Source organism: Gymnoscopelus braueri (assembly GCF_963280865.1).
Source record: "Gymnoscopelus braueri genome assembly, chromosome: 12".
NCBI classification, from domain to species: Eukaryota; Metazoa; Chordata; class Actinopteri; order Myctophiformes; family Myctophidae; genus Gymnoscopelus; species Gymnoscopelus braueri.
Window position 1 is genome coordinate 14,632,228 of NC_137614.1, and position 16,537 is coordinate 14,648,764.

Below are 16,537 nucleotides of genomic sequence, written 5' to 3' on the forward strand. Positions count from 1 at the left end.
CTCACCACTGGTTCAGTACCACCGATTTCAAGTGTGCCCTCATCCAAACACTTCCTAACAAATCCAATCTCGAACTCTCAGTTCTTAGCAATCTTAGATTAATTTCTAATTTCTCCCATTCGTCTCCAAAGGTTTAGAGATAGTTCTGTCTAAACAGCTTAGTGACTACTTGGACACCAATACATTCCAATCAGGTTTTTGGCCAAGCCACAGCAGAGAAACAACTCTACTGAAAGTCACTAATGATCATCGTTTAGCAGCTGATGGTGGACATTTTAATCCTCCGTGATCTTATTGCTACATTTGACACAGTTCAACAATCGTCAGTCAGTCCAGACTGAATACTCACCACCAGGTTACCGATGACCATGACCATCATGAAGACGAGGAGACACATGCCCTGGCCCGCCACCTCCATGCAGTCCCACATGGTTTCTATCCACTCTCCACAAAGCACACGGAACACAATCAGGAACGAGTGGAAGAAGTCGTTCATGTGCCAGCGGGGAAGCTCGCAGTCTAAGGCGATCTTGCACACACAGTCCTTGTAGCTCTTGCCGAAGAGCTGCATGCCCACCACGGCGAAGATGAAGACGATGATGGCCAGCACCAAGGTCAAGTTCCCCAGGGCACCGACAGAGTTACCGATGATCTTGATCAGCATGTTGAGGGTGGGCCACGACTTGGCCAGCTTGAACACTCTCAGCTGAGGTTCAGATGACCATGAGAGAGCGGAGCAGGGTACAATAGTAAGGGTTTTTCTCTTCAAATCATGCATTATCATAACACAAAGACATTTGTTTTAATTAAGATTATGCACCTTGCGAGAAGAAATATGTTTAGAATGGCATAGATTGTAACAGTCTCTCAGGTTTTGGTTAGCAACATAACGTTTTAGGTTAAACTGAGGATGAATGTTGTTGCTAATCGCAGGTAACCATGTTATAAAAGCAAGAGTAACTTTGAGGCCGTGATATAATATACCATGGCCTTGAAAGTACTTAAAAGTATATACTTTATACACACAGTAGAATGGAAGTGATTGAGGGCCAGCCTGATGAATCAAGCCTCTCCACTTGCTTCTACCATATAATGTAGCCCTACTTCTGCATGCATACACACACACACACACACACACAGGCGCGCGCGCAGACACATATTCTACTGCACACAAGGTACTTGTTGTTTGTCGTGTCTTATGTTTGATTACTATGTTTAACTTACTACTTGTTTATTATTTTAGGTGAGAATCTTGCATAAGGTTTCCTTTCTCACCTGCACTTATTTCTGTGTTTTTTAATAATGTTACCTTTCTACAGTTTTTTTTATTTATATGCGAATAAATACATCAAAAATTGTGTGTGTGTGTGTGTGTGTGTGTGTGTGTGTGTGTGTGTGTGTGTGTGTGTGTGTGTGTGTGTGTGTGTGTGTGTGTGTGTGTGTGTGTGTGTGTGTGTGTGTGTGTGTGTGTGTGTGTGTGTGTGTGTTCATTCCACATTCTGGACTCTCTCTCTCCATTTAACAAGGTTGTGGGAACCAGAGGGAGTGTTTACCAATCGGAATGATCGTAGCACCGACAGGCCCTCTACGTCAGCCAGAGCCAGCTCCACTAAACTCAGCGTCACAATGAAACCATCAAAACAGTTCCAGCCTTCCTGGAAGTAGTAGTATGGATCCATGGCAACCAGCTTGGCAAACATCTCTACTGCAAAGATCCCTGTGAACACCTGGATGGGAGTGACACAACAGCAACAAATATTATAACAAATAGCACTGGATTAATAACTTCCTTCTCAGGGGAAGTGAAAGTACGATTAAAGCAGACTGGTATCCCAACTGTGCATTATAGATGTTTCAGAATAATCCATCTACTTTTATACTATACTGTATTTCTGAGACCCATTGAGGAGTACTACAGGAAAGCTATCCCAGATTAAAATTGTCTAATTGTCTCCGCCAGGCCGAAAGGCATGGCGAGAGAGTATGTTTTACCCCCTGTCCGTCCTTCCGTCCGTCCGTCCGTGTGTCCGTGTGTCCTGTCCGTGTGTTACCAGCTAATCTCCGGCACCATTGGCCCGGTTGCTGCGAAACTGTGCACACACACTCCCTGGATGCCAATTCAGAACCTCTGCCTCAAATTTTTCACATGGGCCTGTTATAGCGCCACCTGGAGGCCGATTTGTGCAAAACCAATTTTTTTATATTACTCCTACAGATTTTATCCAAACGTCATGCAAATCGGTACACAGTATCTCTATAGTCATGTGATCAACACGGATCTGTCCGATTTCCCATATTCCATCCTCATTCCATCCTAAGGTTGCCTTCCAAAATTTGCAGGATTGGTCCGTTTTGAACAAAATGCCTCAAATCATGAACGCAGCTTGTGATTTCCGTGAAATTTCACAAACACATTCCCACTAGGCCGAGGAAGAAATGCCACCTGAAAATTTTAACATCAGCCTCATGGTGGCGCTATAAAAGGCTGATTTGTGTTTTTAACTATAACTGCACCGATCTGCGTGAAACTTTGCACGCACACTCCCTAGAGGCCAAGGAAAAACATCCGCCCTGCATTTTTCACATTTGCCTTTTATAGCGCCACCAAGGCCGACTTATGTAAAACACATTTTTGGATATTAAGCCTTCACATTTTATCCAAATTTCACACAAATCGGTACACATGATCTCTATAGTCATGTGATCAAGATGGAACTGTTTGATTTTTCATATTTCATCCTGATTGGCTAACAATGACATCTAAAGTTTGCAGAAGTGGCCCGTTTTGAACAAAATGCCACAAATCATGAACGCAGCGTCCGATTGAGGTGACACTTTACAAGCACATTCGCACTAAGTTGAAGAACAAATGCCACCCTTTAACATTGCCCTATTATAGCGCCACCAGGATGCCGATTTTTTCAAAACTTTTCTTTGTTGTATTACTCCTACAAATGTTGTCCAATCATCATGCAAATCGGTACCCATTATCTCTATAGTCAAGTGATCAAGATGGTTCTGTCCGATTTTTCATATTCCATCCTGATTGGCAAATTCCGAACATTGTTGGCCCACAATAACCTACCTGACCTGGCGGAGACCTGTGCTCCGAGGAGCACTTTTTCTAGTTTGTTATATAATTTTTTATTTAATTATAAGTAAGCCATTTATTAACAGAGACTGTTAGGTTAATGTGTGTGTAATGTGTAGGTACTGTGTGTGTGTGTGTGTGTGTGTGTGTGTGTGTGTGTGTGTGTGTGTGTGTGTGTGTGTGTGTGTGTGTGTGTGTGTGTGTGTGTGTGTGTGCGTGCGTGTGCGTGTGTGTGTGTGTGTGTGTGTGTGCGTGTGTGTGTGTGTGTGTGTGTGTGCGTGTGCGCGTCTGTGAGAGTGTGGGTGTGTGTGTGAGTATGAGTGTGTGTGTGTGTGTGTGTGTGTGTGTGTGTGTGTGTGTGTGTGTGTGTGTGTGTGTGTGTGTGTGTGTGTGTGTGTGTGTGTGTGCGGATCCCCATTCTAAGATGATGACTCATATTGCATCAAGGTGACCTCGAAATGTCCAGGAAATAAATGATGTGCGCACACGCACACGTTTCAAGGGATAACTTCTTATTTAAAATGTATTCCTGCTGCACAGTTTACTCCAATATTTCTCCAGCTGCCTGTGAGTTCTCATCTTATTTACATTTGCAAACCATTGGTTCCAACAGGACACCCTGGCACATATTTAGGTTGACTCAGTTTCAGTAACAATGCTAATTTGGATAATATGGCCGAGTCATGTTTTGTGAACAGTGTCTTAGGCACCATTTTAGAGTAGCTCATCGATCAGGCTCCATGAAATATTAATACAGGCCTCCCACCAGTCAGCCAACCAACCAGCGCAGAGACAGCAAACAGCAGCTCCTCTCAACCAGAGGACACAGAGAGAGAGAGAGAGAGAGAGAGAGAGAGAGAGAGAGAGAGAGAGAGAGAGAGAGAGAGAGACAAGAAGAGGAGAGGAGAGATAAAGGGAGAGAGAGACGGATGAAGAGAGAAGGAAAGAAAACAGATTTGATGGAGAGAGATAGAAGGGGGAGAGAGGGAGGAGAGAAAACAGATATCAATGGAGAGAGAAGAGAGAAATACGTATGTGTATGCATGCGCGCACACATACGTGTGTGTGTGTGTGTGTGTGTGTGTGTGTGTGTGTGTGTGTGTGTGTGTGTGTGTGCATACTGTACGAGTTGATTTTGGTATAGTAGACATGACAGAGAGGATTGTGTGCGTCTGTGCGTGCGTGCGTGCGTGCGTGCGTGCGTGCGTGCGTGCGTGCGTGCGTGCGTGCGTGCGTGCGTGCGTGCGTGCGTGCGTGCGTGCGTGCGTGCGTGCGTGCGTGCGTGCGTGCGTGCGTGCGTGCGTGCGTGCGTGCGTGCGTGCGTGCGTGCGTGCGTGCGTGCGTGCGTGCGTGCGTGCGTGCGTGCGTGCGCGTGTGTGTGTGTGACCGTGCGTGCATGTGTGCGTGACTGTGTGTGTGTGTGTGTGTGTGTATGGGGGGCTGCTGGGAGACGCCAGAGTGGATGGATGAACAAACGGCTGTAGGGGGAGGGGAAGGGGTGTTAAGAGGTCTGGGAATGTTTTCATTTACCTTTGAATGCACAATGAAAGAACTACCAATTACATGATGCCCCAAAAAGATTTTGTTTTATATTCTCATATTATGTCAACCCACTCTAAATGACAACTCTTTATATACAAATGTATACTACGTATACGCATTCTTTGATTTTATACATACATATAAAATATTTATATGTATTTTTTAAGTATTTCAGGAGACGGATCACGGGTACACGAAGCATCGCCTTTATCACAGACCCTGAACAGAATTTTGACAATGCCTTAGCTATTGGCTTGAGCATTCCTGCAATCTGCAGGCCTCTCACAACTGATTTATGGACATTACCGAGGCTCAGTGTTGTAGTGCTAATTTTGGAAGTGGGGGAGCGCACCTCTTTGACACAGCGCGCGCGTGCATGCGTCAACCGCGCGCGTGCACGCGAAGCGCGCACGCGCGAACATTTTTCGGGTCTAGCGCGGATTGGAGGTCTTTTTTTGTTACTTTATTTCGGTTTTAGGGTTAACCTCTGATCCACCCTTAGCTCTTGAGTCTGACTCTGACGCCAAGTCTGCTTATTTGGCCTGTGGACCACCCCACAGGGTTTTCTCGCGTCCCCCCTCCACTACACCCCTGCCGAGGCTTCCAAATATGAACACAAGCAGTTTACATTTGTAACCAAGCTATATAATAGCATCCTTAAGACCCCCCCACCCCCCACACACACACACACACACAGAGTATATACTGTAGACACAAAATCACTCACCAGATTTCCCACTGACAGCACCCCCTCAAACTCATCAGTCATGGGGTAGTGCTCCATGGCCATGAAGAGAGTGTTGAGGACGATACAGATGGTGATGGCGAGGTCCACGAAGGGATCCATGACTACCAGGTTTACTATCTCCTTGGTCTTCAGCCATCCAGGACAGCACTCCCAGATGAGGAATGTGTTAGCAAATTTATACCAGAATGGCGGACACTTGCGCTGAGACTCCTCCAGCTCTGAAGACATAGCGCCAACCACACGTCAACAAAGAAAAACGCATCACTCACCGGCAAGCCTTTATGCATTCATTATCATACCGCATGCAAATGGAATAAAAAAAACTGTATGCATTGTATGTATCCGGTATTGTTGGATATGCAAAGCAAGTAAGCAGGAAATAGGCTACAGCTCAATCTAAATCAACCAATGAGTGGAGGCCTAGTTAAGCCTGATTTATACTTTGTCGTATACAACGCTGCCGCGCGCCGAAAATAGAGCTACAAGCTGCTATTTTCTGCTCTTTTCGGCAAGCGACACCATTGTATGACGGGGTAAAAATTCAGCTTTAGAGAAAGATGAGACAGCAGGTTAAATAGCAGGGTAAAGTGGCAGTACCCTCCACTAGTGTGTTGGTAATGACGCTCATGACACTGTTGGCCCGCTCTTTCCGCCCAAATGAGGTATTGAGCTGGTCCACTGACACCATCAGGGAGCCCGACACCTTCTTCTTCACCTCAACCTCTGTAGTGGGCTGTCAGGAGGAAGAGGAAGAATCAAGCACCCATTGGAGAGGACATGAACACCATCCCACAGCACCACCGCTGGCCGGCGGAGGGAAGTGCACAACAGCATTGCGCAGAGTAGAGAGGATTAATTTTGTTTTTTAGTCGTTTCTTTTTAGGTGGGTGGGTGGGGGGCAGGGCAGGGCAGGGTATGTTTGATTTGATTCTTTTGCTATGTCAATGCTGGCTTCATGGAATAAAAGTGTATGCGGTATAATCATGCAGGACTCAGCCAAAGTGGGAGCAGTGGTATAGGGCTACTTGACCTAATTGTGTTCAAATGTAATTAGCTCATCCCATTTAGATAATAAATGGATATTGAGATATTGTGGGAGGAAAACCATTTCTGCATGAATGCATTGTCAGTCCTCTCATGCAATAATGGAGTCTTTGCTAACCTTGCAATATAGCCATTAGGTCACCACTACTTTATCAAATGTAAGCCAATTTGTCTGCCTTGTGTTGTTTGTCCCAATTGTAACGATCCTCCCCATTTGAAACCATATAACTTATATTGCAACTGTTCAAGTCTGTCAAAGAGATTTGTATGGGGCAAAGTATTTCAGATCCATTCAGTTGTCATGCATGTGCATGCACCAAGTCAAAGAGAAGAAAGGAAGTTATAGACATCATAGCCATTATTCTAATTCACTACTACATGCTTGCATATTTCTTTCAATGTTCTAGCATCTAATCCTACCAAGCTAACTAGCATGATGACACAACCAGTTAACCAAGGTTGACTAGGGAAGAGTCGGGGAAACAAAGACGGATAGAGACAGACAAGGTTACAGCAGCCCTCCTATTTTTCATACTTATTTTAATTCTAAATGGCTATTTTTGATGCTTGTTTACACTGTACCATTTGGGAGCTTGCACACGTACCTGCACACGTGTGCATTGTACAATGACAATAAAATTGAATTGAAATTGCTAAGTTGTGAAGCTCTGTGCTCTGTGTTATTTTCAGGGACTTTAGTTACTGTATGTATATCAGGGAAGCACAGGAGGATGAGCATGACTCTAAACCGCTAGTTTTGCCTGTTTCTTCCTCCAGTGAATGTGATTCTACCCACACATGCTAACAGAGGTCCTGACCGCCTGGAGGAGGAACAGATCAACTGTAAAATGGCTGGAGGATGATATTACATCATTGTAAGCAGTTTATAAAACAGTATGTAGAAGTGTTAAGTCTATCAGTATATCATGTTCAAAACAAGCCTATAAAAACTTGCAATAATAATGAAATCATTCAATAAAATAAAATTGGGAGGATTCAAATGACCAGAACCTATTATAGTTAATAAGTTAATTATTGTTTTCTTCGGAGAAGTCGACATCATGCGACGTCTTCTCCGAAAAACTCACATGTCAGTCATATGAATGAAAGCCTGAGATTCACTGTAAGATTCTCTGTAATCTGTGCTGATCATTTGATATTTTAATATCTCCCTTTTGTTTGTTGACAGTTTAACATGATGTCACTTGATACTGTGTAGATTAGAATAGACCATGTAGAAGGAGAAGCAAAATAATCATGTATATACCTTGGTGTAACTATTACACAGGAGTAATTAAAGGACGACTTCACCCATTTTCAACCTATCTTCATATAATTGGTCTTCACTAATGCTCATGATAATTTGGTACCATTTTTGTCTACTCGGTCTGTCTCAGAGGAGGGCTTCGGACGGTTCAGAATCCCGCCTACCAGTGACATCATCGATGGGGAATCGAAGGTAATAGAAACTGCAGCCTTTCTATTCCTGGAAAGTTACAATGCTATGATAGAAGCCATTGTTCACACGTTAATAAAAATAAAAAAAAAATTTTTAAAATCTGCCTAACGATGATGTCACTGGTAGGCGGGTTCTGGACTGTCAACAGTCCTCCTATGAGACACAGACCGAGTAGATTTTTTTTAATCATGAGCATTAGTGAGGACCAATTATATAAGATAGGTTGAAAATGGGTGAAGTCGTCCTTTAATATACTATAACCTTTTCACTATAGCGTATTCTCTACAGAAAGTATTCGTTTCTCCATCCTTTGCCTAGTGCTGGAGGGCAGCATACACTAAGGGGGCAGGGGTGGGTGGGGCAAGGGTGAGGGCAGGCACGAGCGCTTAGCCAAGAGATACATACGATACGGACTTGCAAAGATGACAGAATAGAAGAAAGAGGTAGCCAGAAAGAAAGAAAGAAAGAATGAACGAACATACGAGGAGGGGGCCATGCCTAGACGGGGAGATCTAACTCATTAACTCATTGACTCAATCCTTACACTGTCGTCAGAAGCTGCCTTATCTATTTTCACCTCAGGCAGTAGGCGTCCCCCGGGCCCGGGGCCGATCAGCGACACCACGCCATTGCAGTCCACCGTGCTGTTCCTCTTGCCGATCAAGCCCGTGTAGCTGTTGCGTCGGTACGGGCTGAACAGGGAGCCCCGGCGCTCCTCGCACTCCTCCACCGTGCTGTGTTCGTCGTCGGCGAACTCGTTCTCCGAGTCCTTGCCGCGGCCCTTGAAACTGAATATGCTGCTCTTGCTGTTGTGGCGGGACAGGAACGGTGAACCGGGGATGCTTAGGAGGGACTGCAGGAAGAAGAAGAGGAGGAGAGGAGAGGAGAGGAGAGGAGAGGAGAGGAGAGGAGAGGAGAGGAGAGGAGAGGAGAGGAGACAATATGGAAAAAGTGGAATGGAGGAAAGATGACAGGAGAAATGAGATGAATAAGATTGATGTGCACTGGGGAGTTCATGAGTTAGCATTGATTACACTGTAATTTCTATGCTCTTTGTCATCATTTCCAGAGGTCGGGATCAAGGGCAACAGCTGTGGGGTATGGAAACAATTTACACAACCTGCATACCTTTCCCCACGGGAGTGTGATCACGTGACTTCATAATAAATAGGGGAAAATGCATAATTAGGTCAGTGATATCCTACACCAGCAAGGTCACAAACACAGGCATGAGACTACATCATGGAAAGGAATACAGGTCACGATGACATCAATCTAGACCACCACTAGTATTGATCCTGATATCATTACACAACCACGTAGAACATGCCAACTCAACTGAATTGACCGTTATATATATTTTGAACCACAAAGCAGTGACTGTGCACTTGATGAGTCAGACATACTGTTCTGTTGCCCTACTACAGTAAACATATTGTCTGAAAAGAAACAGTGAAGGTGTAGTTGCAAGACCATTTAGAAGAACATCTGGCCGTTGCTTGATAAATCAAACCGTGACCGATGGTTTAAATTGTTGTCCGAGTGTTATGTAACCTTGTGTGAGCCTCGCTCTCTTGTTTGGCAGATACTCTTTGGAACGGCATGATTTGAGTGCCAGCACAGCCAGAGTTAGCAGTGATTACCAAAGCTGTAGGCCTGCTCCCTCTGAAACATTCATATAACGTTAATCACTGTGAATAATTCAGAGCCTGCTGTATCTTCGACCAGAACACACCCTGTAGTATGTGAGCTCATGGAACGCTGTTCCGTTGCAACATATACTAAATCTGAAATGCTCCTCATTTGGTTGAATTCATTGTCTAAAATGTAACCTTCATTGTATTCTGTTCTACAGTATATACAACAAATTCTCACAGATAGGCGTCAGTTATTGCCGTTCTGTAATTTTCACTCCCTAATGCGTCACTATAAGACTACAAAAAATAAAAGGCACGCATTGGAGCTTTAAATACTACTCAAATCGAGGGTTTGGCCAGCTGCCTTGTTGGCTAACCTGGTAGCAGCACTTGAGTAGTAACTGCGACCTCCCGTGATCGAATCCCACCGTGGGTTCAATAAAAAAAAATCTCTCTCTGCATAGTTTTTGTGAGGTTAGGGTTAGGATTAAGGTTAGGTTTAGGCATATTTTTGTGAGGTTAGGATTAGGCATATTTTTGTGAGGTTAGGGTTAGGGTTTGGGTTAGGTTTTGGCATTGTCAACATCAGGGGCGTAGCCACGGGTGGGCATAGGTAGGCCTGGGCCCACCCACCTGGCTGTTGTGCCCACCCAAAAAAAAAAGTGCATATATATAAAAATGATTTTTTATGAATCAATATAATTACATAGTGTGCCCATTTAAAGAATAACTCTTATGTTGTTATGCTCATCTGGAAAACGGAATTCTTCATAATGGATTAACAGTTAATAAATACATAAATAATATAATTAATATACAATAATTCAATGTACTTAATATAAATTTCATGGATTTTTTTATTTAGATTTCATAGATTTCTATGCATTTCAGGAGTTTCGGGGGCTGGCTCCCCCAAAATAATTAAATAACCCTAACAACCCTAACCCTAAAACCCAATTAAAGTATCAAAAAAACTACCCAAAAAAATGAATTAAATAACCCTAACAACCCTAACCCTAAAACCGAAATAAAGTATAAAAAAAACTCCCAAAACCGCCCAAGAAATCGCGCGTCCGCGCGGGCGTGAGTGCCCACCCGCAAATGCCCAGGCCCAGCTGCTGCCAGCGTTCTGGCTACGCCCCTGGTCAACATGCGACCATGTAAAAACTTGACATTTCAGGGCAACTGACAGAGCGGCAAAATGTGATGCCTTGGGAGCATAGACTGTAAAAATGAATGGACAAAGCGACGCCATTGGTTTCTACAGACCGTAAATGAAGCCGTTTGTTCAGGAATCTCAAATCCGCCATCTTTCTATATCGTGTCATATCGTGTCATAGCTAATGCAACCGCAAATGAATGCTATTGGTTGGGTAGCTTGTCAATCAAGAGCGGGGGTGGGGAATGAATGCTATTGGTTGTGTAGCTTGTCAATCAAATCATCCCGCCCCTCTTAGAGCATACCCTACTTTATCGTCAATTTCAAAATAAATGGGACCATAATTTACCAAAACGCATATCACGATGATTGAAAGAAGACTTTAAACTAGCGACTGGAAGCATATAGTATTTATGACAATGTTTATTAAGGTAAGAAAATCAAGTCTAAAGTTTGTCAAAAACCCACCCACTTGCATTGAGAAAAAATCTTTCTGACACCAGCAGGAGTAAAACAGCAAAACTACAGGCAATTCATATGAACTGTCACTATATAGACTCAATTTCAAAGGCCAATGCTGGGCCCTTGCTTGGGAGTGAGAACGCGTTGGTATATACAGTGCACATGTAGCATGTATCCCATTTTATGTTTTAGTCTCATCAGATGTGGCACATGATGGCATGGTTCATTCCTATGGCACATTTAGCAACCTAAATATTTCAATTTTGAAAGTAAATTTATGAAGAAAAACATGAAAAATCATGCTGCCCAAATACGACCTCTCTCTCTTTTCTGACCTGGTTTATAATGGAAGACTTTCGACCCAGGCGGTTGTCAGGGAAACGGAAGCGACTCCTGCTCTTGCTGCCGTCGTCCGACTCCGACTTGACAAACTTCTCACTGTCGCCTTTCTCCTTGTCCTGCTCCTTCTGCCTCCACTTCTTCTTGCGGTTGCGTCGCTCTTTGGCGCTCTTGGAGCTAAGCTTGGACATCTCAGAGGAGCTGCAGGACAGGTGGCCCCCTCCGTCATCCTCCACTGCATCCTCCGACACCGTGCCTGCAGAGGTCGCCATGGCAGCCGTCTGCCGTGGAACACAAGAGTCAGAACGATGACATCACTATGACTCAGTAAAAGGGCCGTTATTCACACTAACACGTTTTTTAAAACTATATTTTTTATAGTTATAGTGCCCAGTGTGAACGGCCTAAGTAAGTAAGTAACTAAACCTATTTCTATTTACATGGGTAAGTAACTAAACCTATTTCTTCTTAAAAGGGTAAATACTAAACCTATTTGTATTTAAATGGGTAAGTAACTAAACCTATGTATACTTAAATACATAAGTAAAACTATTTCTACTTACATAGGTAATATAGGATTATAAACCCATGCAGGTAAGTAACTAAGCCTATTTCTACTTACATAGGTACAGTTTGTACTGTAAAGAAACACAGCAGAGTGCAGATCTGTGCTGAGCTTCCACCTTTAGTATGTGATAAAATGAATTATATGATTGTCTAGTGGACAGCCAAGGGCAAAATTCAAACCTGGGCATCCTCCTGTTGTCTCCTGAGCTGTTCCAGCATGACCTGGAACTCTGCCGCCTTCTGTTCCGCCTCCGCCATGGTGGCCTGGTTCTGCTCCTCATAGGCCATGGCCACCACAGCCAGGATCAAGTTCACCAGGTAGAAGGACCCCACGAAGATCACAAGCACAAAGAAGATCATGTAGGTCTTCCCAGCCGCCCTCAGTGTCTGTTGGGAGGAGGTGGCAGAGGACAGGGGAAGGGGGTTGGGGTTGGGGTTGTGGGTAGCAGGGCAGCAGACACATTGGTGACATGCGAGACGTGACCTCCGACCCTATCGCATCTCAGCGTTGACCTTTCAGTTCCTCCCTCATATGACTCATCAGAATGTCAGCCAGAACCACTTTTGGATGCCAAAATTAACAGGCACTGCACTGTGGGCAGAATGACTAGGTTGTACTGGGCAATTCTTTCACACTGCAATCACATGCAAGAGAAATTACACAGATAAAAAAGACAAAGCATTACTTTGCCTTAATGATACACTACAGTATGCCATGTTAAACGCAAAAACCCAATTCAATAACCTGTTTTCTCAATGTTCATTACACAGTAAAATCATCCATGTTAATTTAACTCTGAGAGCATACAAATGTAACCAAATGGACATTTGTACACTATACACTCATTAACACAGAGGATTTTACTGTGTACGACAGCCACATTCATTTGGATAAATATATGTATGCAACTATGATGATGTAGACAGGTTGTAGGACAGCAATATTGTACACACACCTCAATAAACAAATGTATTGTCTGTTTGGTTCTATTCGCGGAAAAGTAGAGCCAAGGCAGCCTTACTTAAAGGAGTAGTTCACCCAAAAAAAATACTTCCTGTCTATCAATTACACACCCCATAAAGCCTTGAATTCATGGAGATTTTTTTTGTGTTTTTGTCGCATTCCAAAGCCAATAATTTGATGACCGGCGGATATCTCCAATCCAATCCAATCCACTTTATTTATAAAGCACATTTTAAAACTTGTTCAGGGTTAACAAAGTGCTGTACAGAGAAAACCAAATACACTGGGAAAGTTAAAAAAAACACAGAGACAAAGCTAAACACAGAAGCAAAAACATAAACAAACGAAGCAAAATAAACAACAGAAAGAAACACATCACTGAAAATCTCCGGTAGGAGACTCTTTGAGTACTCTACTACTCTCCTATTGACGATGATCAAATGGGTCATCAAATTATTGGCTCAGGAATGCGACAAAAACTAAATAATCTCCATGAATTCAAGGCTTCATGGGGTGTGTAATTGATAGAAAATAAGTATTTTTATGGGTGAACTACTCACCACTTGAACCCCAGCGTCCATATTCTGGACGGGAACATCAGCTGCATTGCAACGCATTGTGAGCTTGTAGATCAGCAATTCTTTGACGAAGAGATTTGGTGTAGAAGTGGTCGAAGTACAGTTGTAACTCAAGTTCAGTTCTCTAGGACTAAAGGGGTTTAAGTGGTTAAAAATACAAATGTTCCCTTCTCTACAGCCATGACTTGGAAGAGGGACTATTGTCTGCAGGGAGCAGAGCCAGGAAAAAAGGACTTCCTAGGATACAGCAGGGCAATTCCCTTGCCCACAATCAATTATGAATGCAGTTTACATGCAGTGCCGGGAAAAGTATCCAACGGAACACACCATGACACTCCACTACGTACTAGCATAAGGAACAGAAACCGAAATGAGTCCAATATATTGCCTGCTCCATATGTAACCAAATATCATGCATCTAAATAAAAACACAAATAAATTTGCCCTCAGCATCTGTGAAATTATTCGCCTACATGGCATAAAGTGCTTACATCAAAACACCAGATGCCACTGGATGTGAGCAGCTAAGATACTGGGAAGAGGGGGGTCAACTATGAAAAATACAATCTCATTTGCTCATGCTCTGCCATACACAATTTCAATCCATGTCATACAAAATTACTCATGAAAATAGTTTGCAGTGAACCTGCACATTCGTCACTCCAAACATACAGTACATAATAGCAGTACAGACCCATCTACACGGGAGCTGAATTTCAAAGATAGCACCAGAAATAGCAGTATGAGCTGGGATGCACCCATCAGCTCTCATCTCCCTCACTGGTGGTGGCCATACTGTAATCCTGGGCTGTTAATATTTAATACTTCCTTCCCACTGTTCTGGCTCCTGTATGTTGAATCCTTGAGTGTCTCTCCACCCATTACAAGAGCAGCTTTCTGCTGGGCTGAGAGACAGACAGGGCAGCCACGGTCCGGCCACAGGATGCAGATGTGGCTTTAAGAAATTCAATAAGTGGTATTGCGTTAGCTGTTATCTTTGACAGGAAGTCAGCCTTATCTGCAGGGATACCCATGTTTTTACAGGCTCCCTACTACTACTGTAATGTCCTACAGAGGTTACTGTGTCCTGCCTGTAATGGATAATAATCGTTTTTTTAAAGGGTGAGTGGGCGCCCCACTCCTCTTTCTACTGTTCCCTTTTATTTAGAGAAGTGGAATAACTGTGAGAGTGAGACAGTGAAGGGGGAGTTACTGTACATGACAGTTACGGCACTGGCACTGCCTCTCTGCCATTGACAGGAATAAGGATTTAATCATTTAACATACTTAAAGTAATGTATTTCATATATCATAAAATGAATTGTGTGTGTGTGTGTGTGTGTGTGTGTGTGTGTGTGTGTGTGTGTGTGTGTGTGTGTGTGTGTGTGTGTGTGTGTGTGTGTGTGTGTGTGTGTGTGTGTGTGTGTGTGTGTGTGTGTGTGTGTGTGTGTGTGTGTGCGTGCATGGTGGCAAAAATGACAGATGCCAGACTTATGGATGCAGCAATCTTACCAGCATGTAGAGGTTTTCCCAGAAGTCCTGTGTCATGAGCCGAAAGAGAGTCAGGAAGGCCCAGCCGAAGCTGTCGAAGCTGGTGTAGCCATAGTTTGGATTCCTCCCAGCTTTCATACACATGAAGCCCTCCGGACAGCGCCTAACAGGGGGGGGGGGGGGGGGGGGTGAGTCATTGCAAGTTTGCATATGCTAGTCTGGCATCAGGCAGACCACACTAGGTCTTGGTGGCATCAGTGGCAGAAGAAGAGGGGGAGGGCAAAGGCTACTCACCCAGAGTCAGAGCTGTTCCCACAGAGTAGAGCATCCAGTTGGCCGGGCAAGAAGTAGAAATTGGCTGAGGAGAGCACAGACACACAGCCAATATGAGTCATTTACCTTCTCCCACGTGCTTTAGCATCTACAGTGGTTCATTCATTGTTTTGCAACGTCTATTCAATCTGCTCAAACCCAACTTCAGTTTGCCCATGCATTTATGATTCCAAGCACTTTATTTAATTTCAGGTTTTGTCCAATAATGTATCATATAAGAAATTTCATTTCTAGCTTCAGCAGATGGGATTGTCATTGGAGTGTAAAGGATAATTCCTTTAACAGGTCCGTTCATGAAAGTCCTTGCGGTCTTGTTTCCAATGAGGGCCTGTGAGCAATTAGGGGTTAAGAGTCTTGCTCAGGGACAAATTTCATTTCATCGACACATTTGCTGGCCTGGCCTGGAATCGTAGCTGGGGCAACCAGGGCCTCTGGCTCCCTAGGCGGGCTCACTAACCACTCAGCTATGGTCGCGCCTATTTGTGTAGTTATTTTGGCTGACGATTCTCAGCAACAGAATGCATTGAAATAAAGCTAGATGTAATTACATTAAACAGATTGCAATATCTGTTGCAATATCTGTCAATATGTGGCTGTACGGCATCTACTCACTATCGTTGTTGATGTACTCGTTCCACTCAAACCCCTTGCTCCCATTGGACAGGTAGTTATCAGTGGAGTTGATTGGCCAGATCACACACTTCTGACGCAGGTTGCCCATGAAGAGCTGGAGGCCGATGAGTGCAAATACACTCAGGCAGAACACGGTCAGGATCATCACGTCCGACAGCTTCTTCACGGACTGGATCAAGGCGCCCACAATGGTCTTCAGACCTATAGACGTGAGCCACGCACAGAAATCCAGGCTATGATGCGGACGCTGCTAATGCCATCCGTGCCTACCTTCTAGATCTAACGTCTCCCTAATTCAGTTGGAGGTACTGTAATGCTGTTGCATGTACACTACAGTTAATACTGAAGACACTAATCCTTTCTGGGGGAGTTTAGATTAGATTTAGGTAATAAGGTGGGATTAGGTCTGTCTGTAGTGCTAGGCTGTATACCTGCAGTATTAAAACTAGCTAGACTCTACAAATACATTTTCTTAATGCAATAAATAATT

General features: G+C 43.9%; 1 protein-coding gene across 1 annotated transcript in view; it reads right to left on the reverse strand.

Annotated features, from left to right (window-relative positions):
• The window catches only part of scn8aa (sodium channel, voltage gated, type VIII, alpha subunit a), a gene marked incomplete at its 5' end in the record, with an annotated part of 54,044 nt that overhangs the window by 22,503 nt on the left and 15,004 nt on the right, over positions 1-16,537 (reverse strand). Inside the window, 10 exons of the mRNA XM_080445691.1 lie at positions 350-706; positions 1,554-1,727; positions 5,361-5,599; positions 5,979-6,114; positions 8,462-8,737; positions 11,478-11,762; positions 12,229-12,435; positions 15,103-15,244; positions 15,376-15,439; positions 16,027-16,248. Of these exons, the coding sequence (XP_080301817.1) occupies positions 350-706; positions 1,554-1,727; positions 5,361-5,599; positions 5,979-6,114; positions 8,462-8,737; positions 11,478-11,762; positions 12,229-12,435; positions 15,103-15,244; positions 15,376-15,439; positions 16,027-16,248 (2,102 nt within the window). The remainder of the gene's footprint in view (positions 1-349; positions 707-1,553; positions 1,728-5,360; positions 5,600-5,978; positions 6,115-8,461; positions 8,738-11,477; positions 11,763-12,228; positions 12,436-15,102; positions 15,245-15,375; positions 15,440-16,026; positions 16,249-16,537) is intronic.